Source organism: Platichthys flesus, chromosome 13 (assembly GCF_949316205.1).
Source record: "Platichthys flesus chromosome 13, fPlaFle2.1, whole genome shotgun sequence".
In the NCBI taxonomy this organism is placed as follows: Eukaryota; Metazoa; Chordata; class Actinopteri; order Pleuronectiformes; family Pleuronectidae; genus Platichthys; species Platichthys flesus.
The window spans coordinates 20,365,504-20,390,248 of NC_084957.1; the positions used below are offsets into that span (position 1 = coordinate 20,365,504).

General features: G+C 41.5%; 1 protein-coding gene and 1 long non-coding RNA gene across 9 annotated transcripts in view; one reads left to right on the plus strand and one right to left on the minus strand.

The window, feature by feature from the left end:
* LOC133967561 (mitogen-activated protein kinase kinase kinase kinase 4-like) overlaps nt 1–24,745 on the plus strand; it is an 86,187-nt gene that overhangs the window by 45,651 nt on the left and 15,791 nt on the right. Inside the window, exons 4-23 of one of the 7 annotated variants that reach the window (XM_062403091.1) lie at nt 2,728–2,853; nt 4,999–5,109; nt 6,129–6,219; nt 7,042–7,172; nt 7,599–7,653; nt 8,482–8,560; nt 8,670–8,845; nt 9,382–9,454; nt 9,691–9,901; nt 12,347–12,508; nt 12,714–12,800; nt 14,490–14,813; nt 15,889–16,044; nt 19,692–19,970; nt 21,510–21,619; nt 21,999–22,159; nt 22,338–22,435; nt 23,022–23,200; nt 23,650–23,767; nt 24,337–24,684. In XM_062403091.1, the coding sequence (XP_062259075.1) occupies nt 2,728–2,853; nt 4,999–5,109; nt 6,129–6,219; nt 7,042–7,172; nt 7,599–7,653; nt 8,482–8,560; nt 8,670–8,845; nt 9,382–9,454; nt 9,691–9,901; nt 12,347–12,508; nt 12,714–12,800; nt 14,490–14,813; nt 15,889–16,044; nt 19,692–19,970; nt 21,510–21,619; nt 21,999–22,159; nt 22,338–22,435; nt 23,022–23,200; nt 23,650–23,767; nt 24,337–24,684 (3,075 nt within the window). The remainder of the gene's footprint in view (nt 1–2,727; nt 2,854–4,998; nt 5,110–6,128; nt 6,220–7,041; nt 7,173–7,598; nt 7,654–8,481; nt 8,561–8,669; nt 8,846–9,381; nt 9,455–9,690; nt 9,902–12,346; nt 12,509–12,713; nt 12,801–14,489; nt 14,814–15,888; nt 16,045–19,691; nt 19,971–21,509; nt 21,620–21,998; nt 22,160–22,337; nt 22,436–23,021; nt 23,201–23,649; nt 23,768–24,336; nt 24,685–24,745) is intronic. The other 6 variants (XM_062403094.1, XM_062403092.1, XM_062403093.1 and 3 more) reach the window with 6 other exon arrangements.
* Nucleotides 22,008–23,142, minus strand: LOC133967564 (uncharacterized). 2 transcript variants are annotated; one of them, XR_009924046.1, is made up of 4 exons: nt 23,008–23,142; nt 22,770–22,912; nt 22,315–22,382; nt 22,008–22,135 (listed from the first exon to the last, which is right to left on the minus strand). It is a non-coding gene; the product is annotated as an uncharacterized LOC133967564 (long non-coding RNA). The 2 variants fall into 2 exon arrangements; XR_009924045.1 differs by having other exon boundaries at nt 23,000–23,130.

Here is a 24,745-nt window from a genome sequence, read left to right on the forward strand (position 1 = left end):
TGATTTTAGATTGATGATACTCTCCCTTTGTTGAAAGTTTGATGGAGGATTTAGGTTTTTAGACATATAGGTGTTTTGTTTTGTTTACAAAAGCAGTGCACGTATTCTTATATTCTTTCAGTTGAAGTTGATTCTCCATTTTCCTTCTTTGAGCTGTCATTTTGAACCTTTATTCATGTCCTATGGCGGATATAATGTGTGATAATGTCTCTGCTGTATTACTCCTCCTTCAGTCTGGCTGCGGCGTCTGTAATTATGTTGACTTGTTCCAAAAAGGTTCACATGACAGACCGTCTGTGGGCGATGGGATATTCTAGTTGACCACAGACGGTCCTTGTCTCTGTGTAAGTTGATTTAAATTTTTTTACCATGCATGGTTCTCTGTTTTCTTATTTTCACTGATATATTGTTTACATATCTAACCGACCCACTGATTGGTTGACTGAGAGGTCAGAGTTGACTCACCTGCTTCGTGACTGGTTGGACGACTGCAGCCTCGCTGATGGTCTGCTGCTGATGAGTGGATTAACAGAGGGACTGGCTGGCCGGCAGTCTGGTTTGTTGGCTTCCTCGCTGATTGGTTGGTTGGCTCTCTGGCTGCAGAAGGAACCAACTGGCTGACTGACAGTGACTTATGGGATTGGCTGACCGACTGACCCCATCACCTCAGGCACAGGCAGTCAGAACTGCCTGTGCATTGTGGTGTACAAATGTCATACAGCTATGTCCTCTCATGAAAACCTGCTGCGTACTTAAACATCTCATGAGGCAAACAAGTCTAGCAATAATTAAGTGAAACCTTTTCACTGACATGCTGAAAGTAAACTGCTTTTCATTTCTAGCTGCAGGACATTTACTGCATAGGACCAATAGTCAATGGGGAATTGACTGTATAGTGTCTTATCGACTCCTTTAAGCAAAACAAATCCATACAGCGCCTCTTCTCTCACACGCCATTCATACTGTCGCCATCAGGGGCAATTTGGGGTTTAGTGTCTTGCCCAAGGACACTTAGGAATGCAGACCGGAGGGTTCCAGGGAATCATAACATCAACCTTCTGGTTAGTGGACGACCCTCTCCAACCTCTGAGCCATTTCTTTAAGAGCCTTGTGGTAGGGCTCCACACAGAATACTGAGATAACCAGCATTCAAATGAGGCAACAGTGCTGCTAACCTCTGTACAACTGGACCACCATGTTGCCTATGTGGTAGAACCCAATGAGAAGTTTTGTTGTGAGTTGACCAAACACCAGGTTCTGTGTCCCTGAGCTGCAGTTAATGTTTTTATACCGACAAGTCCACGTTGACATTGAACACATCTTTGACTTGCCCTCTTACTTCTGGACCAGTCTCAGAAATGTCATCTGTCCTCTCTTCCTCCTGCAGCTGCAGCATACGATAAGACACGTGTGTATTTTGAATTTCATCCAGTATCAACAAGTAGCAGCAATCTTTTCCCGCAGGCTATAAAAAAATCGGTCCGTTTCTTTTTCTGTCAGACTTTGCTTCGCAGCCTTAAGTACAGGAGGCAAAGTGCAACAACATTGGAAATGGAAACAGTGGGATATACAGCTGTTAACATCTGCAGTACAGACTGACACGGCAAAATGTCACAAGCTTCGATATGAAAAGCCAAACTGCCCCCCCCATCCCTTACTTCCTCAGAGCTTTTCCTTTGTGGAGCAGCACCCATCGCGCTTCTGCTTATCGACCGGTCGCAGTAACGGTGAAAATGTCAAGTCATAGCTGCTCCTATCGCCAAACGGGCCCAGACGCACGGGCTGGGTGGATTCAAAGTGCTGCCAAATAAATGTCACTCAGCCTCAGTGATGCCGCAGTGATTGAGAAACACTGCAATCGCGTGATCGAGTCATATGTTTGAGTCTGTCCTGTAATATCCTGAGAGTGTGAGAAGGAGAGGCGATGGTGTGCTCGGCTCTGTTATGATTTTGAGTTAACGTTGTATCCGCATTTTCCTTTGGACTAATATCTGTTTATTAGACTTTGCTTTTACCCTGCTCGGCTCCTCAGCACGACGAACAACCAGAGAACAATCCAGAGTCATTGCTTTGCTACCTGAGCCTGTAAAAGTTTTCTTTTACTGCTTCAGGATTTCACATTATCTTAATTTTATATGTGTCACAACGGAGTATATGTCACAAAATAGTATGAATGCGATTACAATTTCTCCGGAGTCCAAGGAGATTAGCAGATTAACAAAAATGCATAATTTATATGTGGAATAACAGCAAATCTACAAATTTCACAAAGTTATAACTAAAAAGAAGTTTTTATGCTCTGCAAAATTGTATCATAATTCAGAGGAACCCAAATAGTTAAAATCAATGTGTGCTAAACTAATTCCTTAAGCTGAAACTTGTGAGTATGTCCTTTAGTTTTTGTTTTATCCTGTTGTCAATCAAATAAATAATTAATCAAATGGACAGGAGTGAAAACACAAAAGTAATAAAAGAAAAAAAAAAAAAACAATGTGACACCTGCCACTGTCACCATCTTTCCAGGTGACCTGATCCTGGAAATTCAATAATCACTGTTATCAGACTGTCGGTGTGTATCGATGTTCATTTTTTACACTTTAGAAACCTGACGAAAAGTATTTTATTTTGATCTGCTCAGTTGGTTCATATAATGGCTACCCCACTCTCTGACTCAGGTAATGATTACTAACTCCACACTGCTGGGTTTTTCCTCTGTCTGTCTTACAGGATGAAGAGGAGGAAATCAAGCTGGAAATTAACATGCTGAAGAAATACTCTCACCACAGAAACATAGCCACCTACTACGGAGCCTTCATCAAAAAGAGCCCACCAGGACACGACGACCAGCTATGGGTGAGTTCATCTCTACCACAAGAACAATGGATGCAGTGTTGTTAATTTGAATTCACCTGAAACGTAATATAGAGATTAGTCTTCAACAACCTCGACCAATCACAGCCTCCATATTTATAACCTAGGTCTTATTTTTAGAAAAATAAAGGAAGCAGCAAAGTGGAAGAGGATGAGTTTTACTTTGGAGAGGAAGTTCAAGTACAGTGCTTTATTGTATGTTATCTGCTGTAAAGCTTAAAGCTTGAAGTAATCATAATGTAAAAGTTAATGAAACCAGATTTTCTAAAGTAGTTAGTAGGTGTTTCAGAAACATGTTGTGTTACTCGATATTCATTTTTAGTAGCTGATACTTTCCTAAGACTTTGTCAACCAACCCCAAATAAAAATACACAAAAATACAACCAAATATATACAGCTTGAATCAAGAAGGTAAACATATTTTGGTTAATGCAAAATGTAAACCTCAATGCACTTCTTTTTCTGCATGATTTATTCTGTAGAATAAAAGTTCCTATGTCGACAAACAAATGCAGATACTGAAATGTCTGTGAAAAGCTCCCATCAACCAATATTCTTAGCCAGCGGATGAATCGGTTGGTCTCTAGTTATTTCTAGTGAGGCCCTCGACTCTCTCAGTGGTGAATGCAGAAGAAAGATAATACATACCAGCACTTAAACTCTCCAGCAGTAAGCCCAGATAAGGATACAGTATATTCTGGCTATTTGCAGAGTCAATTTACTTGGACGTACCACGTTGCATCACGTTCTTCCCTGAGGAGGGCGACTCATACTCACAACAAATCAAAGACAATAGAAACAAGACAGAGATGAGGTTAAAAAACCTGAAGCAAAAAAATGAAAAAACTAAAATGATGAGAGGCAAGAGAGAAGAGCAGCAGGAACGTTATCACCTCTGGATGTGTTTACAGGCAAGAGAACCTTGTTTTATGGCCCTCGGCTGATCCTCACTCTCTCTCCACAACATGGCCCTGTATTTGTTTTAACAGCTGCCTCCATGACCCCTTTAAGACCCCCACTGAAACGTGTGTGTGTGTGACTGTAGAAGTGCCATTTTTTCGTTTGTCTTGACCACCAGTGGCAGATAGCAGTGTTGTTTTCAGATTGTCTGTTTAAAAAATATGTGTATTTGCGTTAGCTTGTGCATATGACACGGTTTATGACAAATGTGTTGATTATTAAAAAATTATGCACAATTTTGCCTTCGTGGAGTTTGAGCTGTGTTTGGAGTCATATTTTCATGTTTTAAGTCTGTGTTCTTGTAAATGCGATATCTCAGCAACACCTTGAGGGACATATTTCTAAATGATACAAAGATTCACTTGGACTCAACAATGAACTGAGTCGATTTTTGTGCTCAAAGGTCAAATTGTAAGTCATGTGGTAAAAATAATTTGAAGAGTTTTGTGTCATGTGATGACAAAATCATTTATTCGACTTATTCATATGCAAACTCAAATTGTGCATAACGCAGAAATAGAATGAAGAAAATCTCAAATATTAAACCCTTGCACAACACTGATCAATGCAGAGGGCACTTTGACTGGATGTAACAAAATTAGAAAATGTCTCTTTCTAACCTTTTAACAGAATTTGTTCATAGTCTTTGTTGCTGCAGAGGGGAAGTCCTCCTTCTATGATTGCTAGTGTGAAACGATGATCACATTCAGGAGATTCCATGCAGCATTTACTCATTGCAAATCAGCTGTAAAATATCGACTGCTCGTCTTTGCCTGAATGCTGCTCCCATTACTCCGGCTGCTTCCGATCACTGAACGGGTTAAACACATGGTCATCAAACAAGTCCTTTTTTCCATTTTCTACCATTTCTAAAAGTGTTTATTTGCCAGGCAGCGTCCAGCAGATTAATAGTCAGATGGGGCCCTAGTGGCTCACAAATGGAAAATGCTAAGTAATAGGCTTATAGACACAGACAGTTTTCTGAGCAATTGTTGCTTTCGTCGAGATACACCATAAAATGAATCTGTCGATGGTTTATCGATGGTTAAGTGTAGTGTGTAACATCTCTTGGCAGGGATTCTCTGTAACTCACAGACTCATGGTGTGCGTGTGTCTATGTTTTTTTGTTTAAATGTCATTTTTTCATATGTGTCCTCTCTCCTCCAGCTGGTGATGGAGTTCTGTGGTGCCGGGTCCATCACAGATCTGGTGAAGAACACCAAAGGCAACACACTGAAGGAGGACTGGATCGCCTACATCTCCCGAGAGATCCTCAGGGTCAGTCCTTCTTCTCCGCCAACCACTGACCTCAGTGCAGAATAAAAAGATGTGTGGTGACACCAGGCCTCGATGAATTCAGGACTTTATCTGGTCGATTGGACGAAATTTATCACAAGACAGAACCAAAGGCAACGGGACCTTGTAATGCAGAAAAAAAGCGATTATATACTGCGGCAGCAGAGTGCATTTAAAATCATCAGTAAATTACTGCCTCTGTGTAGTCTGGGGGGGTGGGGGATATCACTGTGTTGATATCAGTGACCTGTATTTACACACATGGATATATTCCTTCGATATCTCCCTATTAACTAGTGCTGTGTCTGTTCTAAACCTTGCTGTTTGTAACGGACTGTTTGCGTGGGCTGTGGTGACGCTGGTTGCAGTTTACTGTAAAGAAACTCAATCTAAAAATACTGAATCTGCTCCACTGCTTCTGCACAAAGAGCTGCTCACCTGTTGAAGTTCAGTGCAGCCGGGCTCAGAACACAGAACCTGAACGAGAGAGTCAGATGTTGACGGGTCGATCAAAACTAGGGAAAGAGCTCCAGCACAACGTCTAGCTCGCAATCAGAAATGTGTTTCCTGAATAGAACTTCATCAGGCAAATATTTTGTGAAAATGAGAAGTGAAACTGCAGAAATGTATTTATATAGCAGAGTCACCAGTTGTTGAAATCATAAAGAATCATCATAATAAATAAAACCAGGAAACGCAAAATTACACAACATTACATAAATATATTTAATATATTAATATAGAACATATAACATGACTAAATATACTGCACTTCATGGGCCTTTAACATTACACACACAAGTGTGAAGCGGCTCTTGAGATCACACACATAGACAGAGATTTCTGGAATTATTAGATAAGGTTGCAGGTTTCAAGATCTTTGAAATCGTTGAATTTTCCATCTTTGATAGTGATCCCTCTTTCTATTTTGCCTCTGACCCTAAATCTCTGGGAAGCTGTAAATATATAATATTTACTTTTGTGTCCATGTATCTCTACAGGGATTAACTCACCTCCACGCTCATCATGTCATCCACCGTGACATCAAGGGACAAAACGTGCTGCTGACTGAAAACGCTGAGGTCAAACTGGGTACGCATAATTTTTAGTTTGTTAGGTGCACAGCGCCAGCACCAGGGTCTGGACGTCTGAACTGGGGGGGGAATACAGCAGCGCCAGATTTGAGTCAACGCCATACTTGTGCCAACTGGGGCATTTTCTTTACCAGTGTTGTCTTCTAATGTTTTATATGATAGTAGGTTGTATAAAACAAAATATCACTCTAGATATTTTCGACCATTATGTTGGAAATGATCTTGCCTCGATACAATAGCAGCAAGCAACGTTTTGTCTTCAAGTCATCTATCTTATTTTATTTCTCTAAATAATGCATGATTAGATTACTATTTGTAAGTAACTTACTCCCTCTGACCTTTTTTTTTTAATTGCTGTCCTGTGACACGCAGTGTAAAGCATGTCTTCTCTGAGGCCACAATAAATCACTTTGCATTTCAGTTAAATGGAGACGAAAGAGAGCATTAAAAAAAAACTTCATGCTCAGGACACAACAGACTGTGAACTTGAGTTCGGGATTTCAGCATGAGAAACAAATAAGTTATATCTGAATTAACAATGGACCTGGGACAAGAAACTACATTTTATATCTAGCCTGAGGATTACATTTAAATCAGAGGATATGAAGTCACATTTTCAAGGGATTCAACACCTGTAGTTTGACTTTGAACATAATTTTGTATCCATAAATTGAGCACTGTTACTGTGTTCCTGACGTACCAACAGTTTAATTTCTATACTTTATTTGAGTAGTATACTTTGAATATATAAAATACGCACAACTCACCTGTAAGTTGACTGTTTTCAGTCGTAACTAATCCTGATCCTGTTCATCCTCAGTGGACTTTGGTGTGAGTGCTCAGCTGGATCGGACGGTAGGTCGAAGGAACACCTTCATCGGGACGCCATATTGGATGGCTCCAGAGGTCATCGCTTGTGATGAAAACCCAGATGCTACCTATGACTACAGGGTAAGAAAAAAAAAAACGGAGTCTGACCTTTTATAATACAGCATGGGCTGGATGGTAGGAAGAGATATGAAATAACTCAATAATGTGACAATATTTACTTCAAGAAAAATTAGTTTTCTTTCTGTACAGAATTAGAAAGTCAGTCCAACCAAATTACAAAACAATATTTGTACAGACACATAATCCCCTGTCAGAGAAGTAGTTCATGGATTATTCACACTAACCACGACACTATCTCATATCTGGAAAGGTGCTGTTACTGTAACGTGTCTGAAATCACCACTAACAGTGAAATATTCTTCACTTCTGTTTACTCAATTTTTACATTTTCTAGGTAGGGATAGACACATAAAGTTAAAATTATAGATGAAACATGGCAGTGCAGATTTCCACACAATCTCATCTGACTCATCTTTTGTCCCCCAGAGTGACCTGTGGTCCTGTGGAATCACAGCTATAGAGATGGCTGAAGGAGCTCCTCGTAAGTACTGTTACATTAATCTATCGGTGGTTTCCTTGGCATGATATAAAGTATTAAAAAGTCGTTCCAATTGGGAATTGGTATAATAGCTGTGACAAAGGATTTATGTTCAAATTGATAATGTATTGAACTGGTGATGCCAGAGAGCAGAAAGAACATTTGGAACAAGGGTAAAAAAAAAAAAAAACGGTGCCAGACCAAGGTTGTCAGTCAAATAGACACCAATCATATCTGTTTAAAGCAACCAGACTAAGTATCAGACTTTTTTAAAACAATTTGTTACTCCTTTAACTTCCACATAGTATTTAACGCTACATTCACATTAGTAAGTTATAGTTTAAAAACCCATCACTTTTGCTACGTTTACATCATGGTTTGCATCTGCCGTCCACACGACTGCCGTCAAACCTCGGAGCCTTTTCCAAACTATGTTGGCCTGGTTTTTACCTTTAAACCCCTGATGTTGTGTTTTAGTCTGGACAGACAGAAACTGGTGCTTTGGGAAATAATGACGCAGACACCCACAGTCTCTTCCTGATTGGGTCTTAAAATGCAAAACACTTTTAATGACAGTTTTTCTCGAACATAATATTTTCTGCAATCAAGTAACCAACTACAAAGCATACAGTCTGCTTCCTGTTTACACGGGCATGCATATTACCACTCATTTAATTACAGGTTGTTTTGTCAATTTGGTTAAAAAAATTAAAAAAAATCCTGTTAAGAAAGGCACATGAATACAATCTTCAGTTTAACGTTTGCCTTTGTCTTGTGTTTTTGTTCTTATTGATCCCTCAATTGTTTTCTTCCTTTTTTCGTTTCCTCCAGCTCTGTGTGACATGCATCCAATGAGAGCCCTCTTCCTCATCCCGAGAAACCCCCCTCCTCGACTCAAGTCCAAAAAATGGTGGGTCAAGTTTTTTAGACGGTATCCTCGCAGTCAAACGTATCTTCCATCTTAAAAAACAGGTGTGGCTGAATTTGTAACACAAACACACATCTCAACACTTTATTAGGTCAAAGAAGTTCTTCAGCTTCATCGAGGGCTGCCTGGTGAAGAATTACACTCAACGTCCCCCCACTGAGACGCTGCTGAAACACCCCTTCATCCGGGACCAGCCCAACGAGAGGCAGGTCCGCATCCAGCTCAAAGACCATATCGACCGAACCAAGAAGAAGAGGGGCGAGAAGGGTGAGTACAGGAGGAATACAGACTAGAAACTGAAATTCATACCTAACTTAAACCTGTAAATAACAACAACTCTATTCTAAACCATCCAGTATCTGTTAGTATGAGACGAAACTAAGCTAGTAGATGAGAATGTCTGTCAGTGGCAGAGAAAGAGTAAAAAGAGTAAGAGCCAGACTTAATTATCGGTTGGCCAATATGAGCTTTCACAGACAAAGCTCATATTGTTATATATATAGCATATTTGTTTTCTTTTTAATTAATGACATTAATGACTGAATCACCCCTCCCAAAAAAGCCCAAATTGCTCAAGAGCTATACATTTATTTAGAAATAATCAAAATAAATATGTAAAATAAAACACTTTCTTCTGTTGACCTTGAAGGAATATCATTTAGCAAACTATGTTTTTCAGCAACTTTGTCTTTTTACGATGCTTGTTGATATTCAAAGTTTCCAAAAATATTAAATACATATTGGGTTCTGTTGCACAATTTCACATGAACTTTATAATGACTTTGACACTTTGTTCTCCACAGATGAGACTGAGTATGAATACAGTGGCAGTGAAGAAGAGGAAGAGGAGGCGTCTGAGCAAGAAGGAGAGCCGAGGTTAGTTTCGTCTCGATGACTGAGGTCCTCGAGAAGTTTCACTAACGACATCCAGAGCAAAGAACATTCAAAACAAGGCATACCTTAATAAGATAAAATAAACTGCAGTGAATAAATATATCTTTCTTTCTTGGAGTTGCAATGTAGTGCAGTGTCATTAGGTACGATGTGCACAGTATTTCTTTTTTTCACTCAAATGTAAGTGAAGCCACTCTCAATGACTCCTGTCCACGTAGCTCCATCGTCAACGTGCCGGGTGAGTCGACCTTGCGCCGCGACTTCATCCGGTTGCAGCAGGAGAACAAGGAGCGCTCGGAGGCTCTGCGCCGCCAACAGCACCTCCAGGAGCAGCAGCTCCGCGAGCAGGAGGAATACAAGCGCCAACTACTGGCTGAGAGGCAGAAGCGTATCGAGCAGCAGAAGGAGCAGAGGAAACGGCTGGAGGAGGTAAACCCACAGTCCTCATACCTCAAGCTAAATTAATCATTACACTGACGTTTCTTTATCACAAGGATTTGATAACGATATCTCAGGAATCATCACCTAACTTTGTTTCTATGTATATATATATATATATATATATATATATATATATATATATATATATCGTCGAAAAAGCTAATAGAATAATAGCTCAAAAAATCCCTTTGGTTTGGCTCCAACAGATACTCTGGTCTCACTTTGTTTGTGACAGTGATGATAGTGTGGAGAACCAGCGGGAGTCACCCAGATAGTTCACATTATCTCTGCGTAATGGGATTAGTAACTTGTGACTCAGAGGTTCGTGGTTAGATTTTTATTTTGATTATTTCATATAATAGACTCCAAATCAATTTGAGCGGGTGAAGAATAAAATTAATCTGTGTCCCCAGAGGACGAGTATGAAAACTCTGTAATTATCCCTTATCTCTTTGAGCTGTGGTCCTTTTACATTAGTGTCTGTGTGAGCTTGGCCGCATTTGTCCCTCAGATAAAAATGTACAGTGATAGAAGAGAGAGGGAAGTGGAAGGAGGAGAAGGGAGGGAGCGAGATGGTTATAAATTTAGACAGAAGGGGACTGAAGTAAATACTCTGAAAGCAAAGGAAGACAAAGAGACCTAAACAAGGAAGTAAATGGAATTTGAAACTTTGAAAAGAGTGAAGAGAGTGGGGACATGTAAGTGTGCTCAAACAGAGAGAGGGAGCCCATTTATATTAAATACACCTCGGAGGTGTGAGGCCTCTGTCAGGCAGTTTATATTTTAGCTCATGTTTTCCCACAGAAGTCACAGCTCTGGGTTGTTTTTTTGATTCATGACGGTGCTTGTACGTGAGTCAGACATTAGAAGCCCCAGTTGAACCCAGGCCATGTCAGAGAAATACCATGGCACATGTGCTCTCATGTTTTGACGGATCACCTCCTGTGGATTCCCGAGCGTTGAGCTGCGAATTAGTGCAAACCTGATGCGTCATGAAACTAAAGCCACTAAAAAAAACGATGTCCTGCAGCTTCCTCTGCACCTTTTCACAACCTGCTGACAGACAGGAATCAGTGTAATTTCTTCATGTGTCTGCTTAGAGAACCAGACGTCAGATAAACACTTGTCAGGCTTAAACTATTATTCTGATTAAATAAGGATGTCTTAATGCAGAACTGGAAATGTTGACATCTTAAACATCATTCCTGGCACTTCAGCTGATCTGTTGTCTGTATTTATTTATATTTCCCACGTAAATACAGTCCCTTGTGCCCCAGGGGAAAAACCATCCATCCACAGAACAGACAGAGTTCAAGACTCGGATATCCTTAGCAGCGTGCGGATGAACAGATGGAGGGTTTAAAAATTAAGACATAGCACTCGAAATTCATCTTCTTTAACCTTATAGTAGCAGTTTTTATTTGTAAGTTTCAGGACTGGATCAAAACATTCATTTTCATTTATCATTTTGTAAAACCCCTTTTTTATCTTTAATTAGTCCTTATCTGTTATAGCTCTGCTCCTTTTACTTCAGTGTCTGTGTGATTTCGGGTGCATTTCTTCCACAGAGACAAATGTAAAGTGATAGAAGAGCTGAGAGAGCGAAATCAACGTTTTTTTTTTCACTTTTGTATATAGTTAAAAAAACATATCTAAAAGTAGCATAAAAACAAATATATGTTTACGTGTACAGCTCAGAATCTAAGATATTTAATGTATTACAAACGATGCCAACGGAAAACCTCAGTAATTGATCCACCGATTAAAAATATAATATTTTTAATTTGATTAAAAGTGTTTGAGTAAATCATTTTAGCATTAAAAATATCTTGGGGAAAACCTCAAGAGTGGAAAAGAGCCTCGTAAAATACTTGGAACAATTCTGTCACTTTGTGAATATGATGGAAGAGTTTGGTCTGATGGAATAGATTTGATTGCTTTTGATAGCTCAGCTCATCACATGTGTTGGGGCTTGTTCTCGGCTCTGGCAGCCTGACTCATGGATGGGACTAAAGAAGGTGGTAGTGGAATGTTGCTGAATCAAAGTCGTTCATAATAACCGTCTATTTTCTCTGATGAAATGTAAATGGTCTCAACGATGATCCATAGCGTTATGTCGTAATGTCAGATACACAAAAACAGGTCTTGTTTACACCAGTGTTGCCAAGACACGCACAACAACACTCATGTAACTGGTGTAACATTTAACTTCCAGCAACATCAAATGATGGTTTCAAACAAAAGCTGCATGTAGGTCAAATAATTCAAATCTGTGTACCATTTATCCAATCAAAATAATTAGAATTTAAAAAAACTTTAAAAAAACTTATATAAAAAACAAACAAAAATAATTCTTGAAGTGCACTCACACAAATCAAGACGTAGAGCTATCAGACTTACCAGGTGTTGATTGTTCCCTGTGTCCACCTGCAGCAACAACGGCGTGAGCGTGAGATGAGGAGGCAGCAGGAGCGCGAGCAGCGCCGGCGCGAGCAGGAGGAGAAGAGACGCATCGAGGAGATGGAGCGGCGTCGAAAAGAGGAGGAGGAGCGCAGGAGGGCTGATGAGGAAAAGAGGAGAGCTGACCGTGAACAGGTAGGAGCCTGATATGCGTGCTTAATCGATCATGACTATTACATAACCAATCAAAGATTATCAGAAAGATGAACGGGGGAGTGATCTAAGTACTTTGGCTTCACGTCGTCAATCTTTAATTAGTTTATGTTTTTTTCCATAATATTTATGTAATTTGCTCTTTTCTGACTTTGAGCTCTTGTGCACGGCTGTGTTTGACTCTCAGGAGTACATCCGTCGCCAGCTGGAGGAAGAGCAGAGGCACCTGGAGATCCTGCAGCAGCAGCTGCTCCATGAACAGGCCATGCTGCTGGTAAGTGTCTGGCTGCCTTGTTTAAATCATATTTACATCTTTTTCCCCCATGAAAATATAGAAATTCTTTAAATTGGCCCCTATCCTACCTCCTACATTCATCCCCAATGTCTTTCTTCAAATAGATTCGTATCTGTCTTTCCCCTTAGCCTCTATTAATCTCTATTCTTAATATTATTCCATCTGTTATTGAGTCCCAGTGTTTTTTGTTTTTTTTTATGTTTCTAAAACTTCCAGGTTGTTAAATTTCATAATGCAGGTACTTAATATTCCTCCGTTACACAAACTTTCCTGCTTCAACTTTCCCTTGAATCGAAACGGCATCACGTTTTTGGATCCACCTCGCGATGTTTGTAGATCCCAGGGGAGCCATTAACTGCTGAGTTCCAAACATATAAGTCTTCTCAGGTTTATTTCTCGGGATGTTTACTGGCCCCCTCAGCGATGGTGATGTCATCCAACAGGAAGAGGGGGTTTGTATGACTCAAAGTTTTTTTGTTTTTATTTTTAAAGGATTCTCCTCCTCAGGGGATCACAGAGGATATTCACATAATGAAAGGATATGACTACTCGTATTCCTACTTCCACGATTCACACAGTCGCTTTATCATCGGCTGCTCTGTCCAGTTCCCACTCTGTCAACATTCATAAACTTTACTATGGAAGCAACATGTTTCCCTTACATCATGTTTGGCTGCACTTACACTTAGAGACAAATTAACTTGTTCAACATTTTCGTAAAGATTTAAAAAGAAATGTGATCCTTTTGATTAAACGTTTTGCTATATATAGATGTAGCCTCTGGTAAAGTATCAAAACTCGTAAAAACCATCATGGTCTTAATATTTCTGTGGTTCGATTTGTTTTTTGAGCAAAGTTAAGTGCTCCAACAGACGTTGCAGTGCGGTTGGGAGCAGGATTTAATTTCATGTTTCGCTTTTCAAAGAAAGCAGAAGTCTCACTGAAGTTATTAATGTTTTGTTTGGACTTTGGCCTCTGCTTATATATAATAAAATAAAAACCCTGCAGCACCATTTTCAACAGTGTAAGGATCAGGCCTCATCTGTTAGAAAGAGGCAGTTGTGATGAACATGCATTAAATCTTAATATGTCTCTATATGATAACTTAAATTGAGATGTTCCGATACCAATACTTTCTCAGATACTGCTGAAAATGGCAGATACAACTGCAGATTTCTTCATGCCTCCACGCCGGTGGATGAACTGATTAGAATTTGATGGTAAACGTTTTTTGCCTTGTGAAAGTTATCCTTCACCGCGAAGGAATCCTTTCACATTTTCCACAAACATTCACTTGGACTCAAGGATTAACTCATATGATTTTGGTGGCCAAGGTCAAAGGTTAATGTCACGATGGCCTAACAAAGCATTTTTATGATTTGGTGCTTGTTTTGTTTCCTGAGTGTGTGTCAAAGAACAAACTGACCATATATGAATCTGTTCACAAAAATAATGTATGTCCAAATATGTACACGGAACCTGCACTGGTTGTCGGCAGAATACAACCGCAGTGCTCTCAGGTGGACTTGAGACTCTGCTTATATGTATATGGTTGAATATTTGAATATCTGAGGTTACACCAAAGGGGCCGCATACATTAAACAAATTAAGTATTAACCCAAATGTTATGGGAACATTTTAGCTCAATGTGACCCTCCCTGTACTCAGGAGTATAAATGGCGAGAGCTTGAGGAGCAGCGTCAAGCACAGAAACTCCAGAGACAGCTGCAGCAGGAGCAGGCCTACCTGCTGTCCCTCCAGCAAAACCAGAACCTGGACAGTAGCAAAGCGGCACAGCAACAGAGCGCCAATCCCCCACAGAGCCATGATCCTGATAGTGTAAAACCTCCGGATACGACAAAACAGCCGCAGGGCACTGACTCTGAGAAGACGTGGCCCGGTCAAAACCACAGTCTGGAGAAAACCACAGACCCCGAGCTACCTGCTGCTGACCTCCAAGGCGCAGCCCCTGACTCTGAGTGGGTCAGAGAGGTGAACCCTCGAAGCTCGACGTCGTCACACTGACTCCTGTAGAATGCTTTCCTCTGCTTGTGTGTACTTACTCCCACTGCCTGGGGTGTTCTGTGTGTACATGGCGATGGCTAAGCTGCTGGTGTGGGAGGGACTTAATGTGTATCTAAACTCCTCGTCTAGATTTTCCAGTGACGTCGGACTAAATTTGGACAGCTTCCTTAAAGCTATACCTCTAGATGAAGAGCATTTCTTGATTGATGGCCTCATGGGATATCTTCAAACTAGAATGGCACTGGCGCTGCTAAGGCCCGACAGCTGCCCTAAATTCAGTCAGGCTGCACCAAATTGCACACACAGATATCAGTCCTCTAAATGTACCTGGTATAATTCATGAAATAATGAATTATTCCCTGGGAAATTCAAAATCTTAAAGAAACAAAAAACGCTCAACATGGCAAAATAAAAAAGAAAAAGGTCCACCCCCTTCGAGTTACACCGAAAGGTATTTGGCTCTTTCTCGGCCCATTTCCCAGAGCTTCGTAGGAATCAGTTCCCTCAGTAGTTACTGTATAATCCTTCTGAGAGTGAACTTTTACATTTATCTTTTTATCTTACATACAATTAACTTTTGTGGCTCTAAATATATGAACAAACATTTTTACCAACCGGGGGCAGTCGGGGGCGTTAACACACCTCCCTGTCGGAGATGCAAACACTCAAGATACACAAACACAGTGATGGTTTCCCTCAGTGTCCTGGACCTCGGTGTGTGTTCTAACCCTCTCTCCTCGTGACAGATGCATGACACTCTTCGCTGGTCATGGTGCAGTTGTCGTACCAGCAGGGATGTGGGAATATTGTGGCAACAATAGAAATCGCTGCCTTTGAGGAAACGCTTTGATAACTTTTTCTGAAGTGCTCATCCTACTCCCGCTGGTAGAAATCATGCCTTAACAAACCGTAGTGTCTGATGGCTTCTTTCCCACTCACCCTGCCCTTTATGTACTGCAACACACTGACGTGTGCTCTCCAACAACTGCTAATGCCGCTGTTATACCTGCATGCTCCTCATCTGTGTATGTGTCCTCCTTAGGCTGATGACCGATACCGGAAGAACATCCAGGGTTCTCCTCAAGCAGCTCAGATCAAACCGCCGCAGCCTCCAGTGCCGCCACGCTCCGAGTCTTCCTACCCCAACGGAAACCCAGCAGCCGAGGCACCGGCCATGCACCGGCCTGTGGATCCACAGGTAACCACAATGACCTAAAACTTTTCCCCCAGACGCCTTTGTGAGCAATTCCTTCTTCTTTACTTCAACAGCTGTTGCACACAGGCGGCATTTTGAGTTGGTGTGAAGCTTAAGTTTGCCAGGGCTTTTTCCTCCCTCGGTGTTGTAGGTTAAAGTGCAGATGGGGACACAGAGGTTTCAGCAACATGAAGCTGATTCAGCATCTTCTCATCTTAAAAACCGCTGTGTTCCCCTCATCCCTCATACTGTTTGTTTAATCCTGTCCAAAACAGAGAGAATAGTCTGTAGGAGAGACTGACTCACAAGCTTCTCAAACCAAACGGTAAACATCCATGGGGTCATATGACACACGTGTATGTCTTATGATGCAGCCTTTCCCTTTACACAAATGAGGGGCCAGCTGTTTTCTCTCCACTGGAGATGCTGTGTTGTTATTTTCGATTTGCGACTTCCTGTTGTGGCTTCAAAATTAAAAAGCTGCAGATCAGGTAACAGATGCTGCAAACATCAGGCAGTAGCACTTAACATTGGCCCTTTTCAGATCTGTTGTTAAAATCCTTTGTGAGGGATCCGATCCCAAGTGGACAGACATTTTTTCAGTTGACCACCAGCTTTAGAATGTGTCACAGATGACTGTTGGGATCGGATCTCACTTTCCGCTCTGTACCCAAATGCACAAGTATGTCATTTCTGTTTCCAAAGACCAAATCAACTGGATTCTATCCAGTCTGAGCAAACAGAGATACGTGGCCGTTGAAAAATATTTTCAGTTCATCAGGAAAATACAGCCATTCAGAGGTCGTCAGCTTGAGTAGTTGGACCCTCATGCAGTGTGTGGCCCATGACAAACGTGAATAACTGTTTCTCTCTATATGACAGTCCTGTGATACACCGGCAACCTGTGCCCCTGTCGTTGAGAGCATGTCATCAAGGGAATGAAAACCACTTGTCGCTCTACAGCATCAGTTAATTGGGAAACTAAAGCTTCATCTTTATCCAGCTGTTTCTCTTCGACTTACACCAGCTCCAGATGTTCCGTTTTTTCTTAAAATAATAACGAATCAAGTTTCTCTCTTTCAGCTGATTTCACCAAAATTAAACCTCTTTTGAAGATTTGTTTACTTTTGTAGGTGTTTTAGTAGTTTTGCTGTTTTCCTCCTTTTTAGCTCAGCTGCTCTAGGTTGCTTCATGTGGAAAATGGATCAAATTGTGTACTGTGCTTGAAAGTCTCTTAGGGTTTGTCATTGATTCTGTTTCATTTGACAGGGTTTCTGCGGGGTCTTAACCAGTCCAAAAAGCATTATAATGTATTTATCGTTTACGCCTTTAAATGTCTTGAATATATTATGTTACGTTTATACGGATGATTCTCTACTTGGCTACTTCACTTAATCTTTCTCTTTCGTTCTCTGCGAAGGTCTTAATTTTTCACTCATTATGGTCTTAACAAGTCTAGAATTAATCAGCTGAAACCTGCAGAAACCCTGTTTTACACAAGAAGTTGTGAAAATGTTAAATATCATGTGGTTGCTTCATTTTCAGACACAGGAGATATGTTTTATGAGAACATAAAAAAAGTTAGGGTGAGGGTTAGGTAGGGTTTTTATCCTCTTAAAAAAGTCGCAACTTTTTGCAAAATGGAAATGAAGGGATTCCCACCCCTGATTACATTTTCTTCTCCCGTGACTAACTCTTTGTTTGACATCTTGTCCTCCCACCTGTCAGATGTGTAATTATTGCAGAGTCACTTCATATCTCCAGGTGTGCACATAGTTGTGTGTGTTGGTGTGAACATGAGTGTGCGTGTCTGCTGGTATGTTGTGAGTTTATACTCTCCCTCCTCACTTCCTCTCTGTGCTGGTGATTAGCAACATCCATAATTCATAGGCACTCAGATTCGCAGCAGAGTGACTCAGACAGCATTAGTCATCTTCCCAGCGAAGGATTCAAGCCACTGAGCATGAATAATCACAGTTCAGTGAATCAGTTTTGAATATGTCACACAGATTAAATCATTCAGGAACAATGCTGTAACGTTGTAAAATGCATGGGGGGTAATGATGTCACTAGCAGGCGCCGTTTTTAACATTTGTCGTAATGTTCGAAGTGGATTAATGTGTTTTCTCTCATTAGGTGCGAGTCGTCAGGTTCAGATGTGACACACACACACTTCAATGATCACTGAAACAGCAACTTGAATGCGTTCATCTTCTTATCAGAGATAATTATTTAGAAAGGAAAACTGCTGCTGAGTCACTTTCATTTCCAAATAGAAAAGCTGCAGACAAAAGGAGTTGAGACGGAGAAGATTACAGTTTAGATAAAATAAATCATCCACTGTTGAGTTTACAAGCCTTCTTGCCCTAGACATCATGTGTGCATGTTGTATGTACCTTGCGGTACATAAAACACACATGTATGCTACATGTATGTTTGCATGCCAGTCTACGTTAAGCTTAAGTTAATTTATCATTTACTAGTTGCTAATGGAGATGATACATCATATCTCTGCCTTTTTAAATCAATTATTCTGAACATCCAATTAATTGGATAAAATTAAATATAACTGAACCAATTAATTTCTCAAAGGAGCTAAAAAGATAACCATAACCAGTAAGAGTCTAACGCATGTGACTTAGGATCTATAGCTTCACCTCCTACTCAACCTCATGCGCATTTCTGTTGTTGTTACTGTCTTATTTTTTATATAAATTTGTGAGTGATCGCTCCGTCTTCCCTCCTGTTGCACTCATAACAATCTGGGTTCTTCAGGGGCTCTGCTTAGATTTGGAGCCATGTACCTTTTAACCACAGGAGCCAAAAGGCTGAAAAAGCTCTTACGTGAAGTAATAAGGCCAAATTTACTCAGTCCACCCTGTTAAAATTCCGCACAAGTATGCTGTCAGATAAGGAAAAAATTAAATACATGTATATATATATCATTAATGTCCAAAAACACTAAAGAACACTTACTACCTTAAGATGTTGTCTTGGATGTTATTCAAACTGATGCAGCCTTCTTAGCAATCTAACTCCTCCATCTTATTCACGGGCAACCAAACATTGTGCAAGTTTTGTGGTTGTGATGTTCACTGGTTCCCACAGGTTGATAGTTTACTTGTGGTGGTGGGTGGCACACCATGTGAACAACGTGTTACACAAGTTCCACAGAACAGTTTACATGGGGGGAGTGTAACTCAGGTTATTTTCTGTAGCAACAATTTAGAGATCTGAAAGCCTCCCTTACGAAATTGGATAATACAATTTTCCCTAAACCCCCTAACATGTAGGCGATTGGTAGATGCTAGCTCGGTGTCTACACACATAGAACCCTGTTGTCCTGTGTGTGGCTAAAAGTTTGAACGTTTAAAAAATGGGAATTAAGTCAATCGTAAGATGCCTGCCTACCAACCTGGCTACCTGTGCATTCATATTACATGAAACCAGGAATGCTACATATTCCATGTCTTAAAAGTCTTCATTTAAATCTGTATAGGCTTTTATAGCGGTGTTCCACAAGGAACGGATTTAGGCTCCTGTATGGCTCCACTAGTACAAACTCCTAAAGATACCCTGAATTCCCAGAGTGCACTGCATGCAAACTGACCTGACCTGCCCCCCATTTGTTCTGTTTTGTTGTCTATAAGGTTCGCTCCCATTTGGCCGCTGTAAAGAGCAGCGGCAGCGTGGCATCAAACTCCTGCGCCACCGCGCCGTCTGTGGTGTCGCAGTTGCATTCCTTCAGCGAGCCGCTCGCCCCTAGCTTTGAAAATCTTCACCTTCGCAACAACCAGGAACACCATCACCCTCCTCCATCTTCATCACCATCCTCAACATCATCAACGCCTGCACGCAATGACCCACAACCCCACCCCCAGCCTAGGCCCTCGCACCATGAAGCGGCCCCTTCAGAGGTTCCGCCCAGGGTAAGGACGGGAGGAAAGACCCCCGGTGTAGTCTGTCAGGAATAGTTCGATACTTGACAACATTTTCTGTTGATCAGACGGAACGATGTATCTCAAGGGATCAAACTGCCATTATTCTATCAATAGCACCCTCTGCCTGATTTTTTCTGCGATGAACAAATCATGTATTTTGAATTTTCTTTTCATTTGGTGCAGACAAAAGCTTGTAGGGGAATCACAGACGATTTCAACAAATCAATGCAGTTTAAAACAAACGTTTTTGAAATTAGCAGATTGTTTGGCCTCTTCTAAATCACGTCTCTCCCCACAAACAAGACTTAGTGTCCAGGGAAATAGATTCTGCTCTAAATTTATTCCCCAGATACACACAATATCGCGAAAAAACAGAAGTTACCACTCTGTGAAGTGAATCAGTATCAAAACAAATAAACGTAGTTTGTTGTTATAGGACAACTTTGTAAAGTCATATTAGACTTTACAATCCTGCTGCAGATGCTGAGACAATGTTGAACGGCAGGACACGTTGAGAAAAATTGTCTCTGTCCCTCCTCACCAGACAAACGCAGTTTTTTACTCTATTGCATTGAGGCAGAAACCACATAAGCAAATTGTGACAAGAGTTCTGCATCGAGATAATAGTTAAATTTTCGTCTGAATGTATAGGCCGTTGGTTAGTAAAGCAAAGACAGGAAACCTATCAGTACCCATAAATGTGTGCAGTGAGAAAAAAAAAAGAAAAATCTAAATTTAGTTATGTCTTCCAAAAAAGAAAACCCGCTGTTACAAAGCGCTGCCACGACGAACCACAATACTGTTTACTTCCAATACATAAAAATACATAAACTTGCATGAACATAAACAAACGTAGCCACCACAAAAGTAATTTCAGTCTTGAGGTCCAGGAGCAGCATGTTACTAAGGAAGGACTGACCTTTCATTAACATCAGTACATCTTTTCCATTATTCCCGCCTAACCTGAATTTCCAAACAAGCTAAACCATGTCTGTTCGTTATTTTCCATGACGATGGCTTCACTGACTGAGCTGAGCTGAGCTTTGGATGCTCCCTAATTGTTTTGTATTGGCTTGACTGGAATTGATGAGAGACTCAGGGTAAAAGCTGCGTTTGTGTTCGAACCCTGTCGACTGGAGCAATAGTTTTGTTTTACAGTGATGCTCTGGGTGTGACTGGAAGGTTGTCTAGAAAATGACATTGAAATCATGCATTTTAGATAAGGTCCATATTCTCTTGGTGTTGTGTTATTTTGCACACATCCACACGCATGACTGCAGAGTATTGATAACCTTTTCTGCTGCCCTGACGTAAAGAAAACATACGACCATGCAGGCAACAAGTCAGAGCTACAGACAAGTATTATGGTTTGGTGTAGCAGTTTAAGACGTTTTTCAGTGGACCAGCTTGGTGACAGTCAGGACTGTTGTGATGCTGCTGTTATAGAGGGGATTTTGTACAAGTACAGTCTGAGTGTGTATCAGAAGTGTGAATGTGTGAGCCGGACACTGTCTTTTATCATGAAAGGTTCCCGTCAGGACTACTTCAAGGTCGCCTGTGTTGTCAAGGCGAGACTCGCCTCATCACCACGGCAACACCCCTCAGAGCAGCCATGCTGTTCATCGCAATGCTGCCAGGTAAAGAGACCTAACCGGCTGAATTCTATGATTACTGTGTTTCCTTCTTTCTCGCTTCCTACTATTTTTATATTCGGACTTTTCATTTGTAATAACCAGACTTTTTTCTCGTAAATTTTTCAAATTTATTCTTGTTAAAATGCGACTTTGTTTTCATCAAATTGACTCAATTCCTGTAATAATCCCAAAATGTTCTCTGCATTTATTTTAGAAATGTCCTATATCTTACCTATGAGTGGCTTAATACTCGTAGCATTTTGATTTAAAAATGATACTTTAGTCAGATAAAAAAAACACAGTATCACATCTGCAGCTCCTCCAGTTAAAAGTTGCTCTCTCTTCAATGGCTCCACCTCTGACTTGTCTGTTGGCTCCACAGTGCAGCGGAGCCTCGGCTGCTGTGGGAGCGGGTGGAGAAACTGGTTCCCAGAGCAGCCAGTAACAGCGGCAGCGGAGGCTCCAGTTCCTCCAGCAGCTCCAGTAACTCCAGCTCTCAGCCTGGTTCTCACTGTGGCTCTGGAGAGAGATTCAGGGCTCGCTGTGAGTGCGCACACACTGAAACAAATCAGCACTTACAAAAAAAGCCAGCAGGCGACAATCGAACCGAAAACACTGCCTGAAAAAAATCTCTACTGAAGAAAATACCAATTTTAATGAAGATGCTACACACATCACTTTTTTCAAAATAAACTGACCATTTCACCTCCACCTCCTTTAGCCTCTTCCAAATCCGAGGGCTCACCCCTCCAACGGCCAGAGAATGCTGGGAAAAAAACAGAGGAAAAGAGGGACTTGGTCAGACCTAGCAGACCAGCGGTGAGAGTCGAAGCTGAGTGGTCAGCACTGTAGCTCACTAGCTGGGATAGATCTAGAAATATATATGTGTGTGTGAGAGAGATTGGATTGGATCCAGTGTGTCATGTCACCTGCTCACCATCCGATGCAGTGATGTGATGAGATGGTTGTTTGTCTTTCTGGCTGTGGTACTGCTCGCTTCTTCCTCCACTGGTCTCTCTTGCTCTGCAGCAGCCATTTCAACTCACACTCTCTCTAACCTCAAATAACATTTTCTTCTATCCTGTTTACAATTGTCATCTTTGCAGCTCTAATAGCAATTGTCTCATTGTTAGCATTAATCCACTAACCTTACCTACAGTAGCTTGAAGAGCCTCAGCTGAGACCGTCACCTCCTCCCTTGCTTCATCTTTGGCTTTGCCGCTCTCACGTTGCCTTCACATTGGCTGGTGTTCCTCTGTAACCTCTCTTCCTTTCCCGCAGCTTTACTCTGTCCCGCTTAAAGATTAGATGAAAATCGAATGTGACGTCTGAAACTCAACAGAAAATCTGTTAGATAAAAACAACCTTTGACTTCTGTTTTACCCTTTTACCTCCCGACCTTTAGGACCTCACGGCTCTGGCCAAGGAACTGCGTGCAGTGGATGACGTTCGTCCCCCGAATAAGGTGACAGATTATTCATCTTCCAGTGATGACTCTGACACCACGGATGAAGATGATGATGAAGAGGTGGACCAAGAGGCTGGTGAAGAGTCGACCTCCGGCCCGGAGGACTCCAGAGCTGTGTAAGATAAACTATTGATCAGTACATCTGCCAAGGAGGTTATTTTTTTGTCCATCTTTGTTTCTTAGTAAGCAGCATCGCCCAGAAACTACACATACTTTTGTGAAGGGGCTGGACATGACTCAGGGAATAACCCATTCAATTTTGGGGTTGATTAAAATATTGGGACAACATTTTCGTTAATTCCTCTGAATTATTCACGGATATAAAAAAAGCAGGCGTGTTTAGGGGACTGACTGTGTAATTTGGTGTGGATTGAAATAAAAATCCAGATTTAGTGAATTTAAGTGTGGTTTCAAAAGTGGCCTTTGCAGAGGTATGAATGCCCTTCTAGAATTGATAATGTAACACAGCGCGCAAGGGTCATGGATAAGGATAAGGAGAACCTCATGTTGTTTTACCTGAAACCTTGTGTTTGTGTTGAAAAGCTGCTCCTCCTCTGTCCTGCAGTTCTTCCAGGCTGAGCAACGGAGAAACAGAGTCAGTGAAAACCATGATCGTCCACGATGAAGGCGAAAGTGACGCTGCGTCGACACCCTGCAAAGACAGCACTCTGATCGTCAGACAGGTATAGGCTGACGCGTACAAGTCAGACAGACACAGCGGGAATGTACCACATGCTTTGAGTCGTTTTTGTGTATTTTGTTTTTTCATACCCAAAGTGTTTTCCATTTTGTTTCATGTGCTGAGCATGTTTCTGTTCTTTCACTCCCCCGATGGCGAGTAGCTCCAATGTGTAGAGGCTTAGTGAAGGTTGAGTACTGAACCTCACAGATTTGAATTAAACTCTCGTAAAGACCTGTAGCTAATTTCATAATAAGACATATCACATCATCAGACATTTATTCAGGTTTGTTATATTTTCATGTAGGACTTTCAGCTATTCTAAAGTAACTGAGACATGAAATCAGAAGCAGATCACACAATAAAAGGTCATTTTTCTAGTACCAACAAACAGCACAACAATAACTTACCATATAATCTAACCACGTAATTGACTGCTAATGAGAATTTTCCTCCTGCCTATAGAATAGCCACTGTAGCGTGCCCTTTGCTCTAGCTAACACCTTCCTTTCCCCGGAACTCATCAGGAACGCATCTAGACCCAAAGTCGTCTACCCCTCTTTCTACTTCCAGAGTGCAGGTGATAACAGAAAGCGTCAGGGCCCTGGCCCGGGCCAAGCACAGACCGCTGGCCTGCTTGCAGGCTTTGCCCCAAGCCCTGGCCCAGGGTCAGGCCCGGGTCTTGGCCACCACACACCCAGTCCCCACCATCATCACCACCACCACCACCATCACCCCACACAGCACGCAGACAGGAATGGCTTTGCCGGTCGCATCCACCACCTCCCAGACTTGATCCAGCAGAGCCATCATTCCACCCCCTCCTCCTCTGCATCAAACTCCCCTTCCTCCTCCAGCCTCGCCAGCCCCTCCTCCATGTCCCCCCAGTGTCCCCTGGAGAAGCTCGGCATCCTCACAGAGGTATGTCTCTCCCCCCCACCATGGAGGCGCGCTTAGTGGTAAACAAAGAGATCAAAATCAC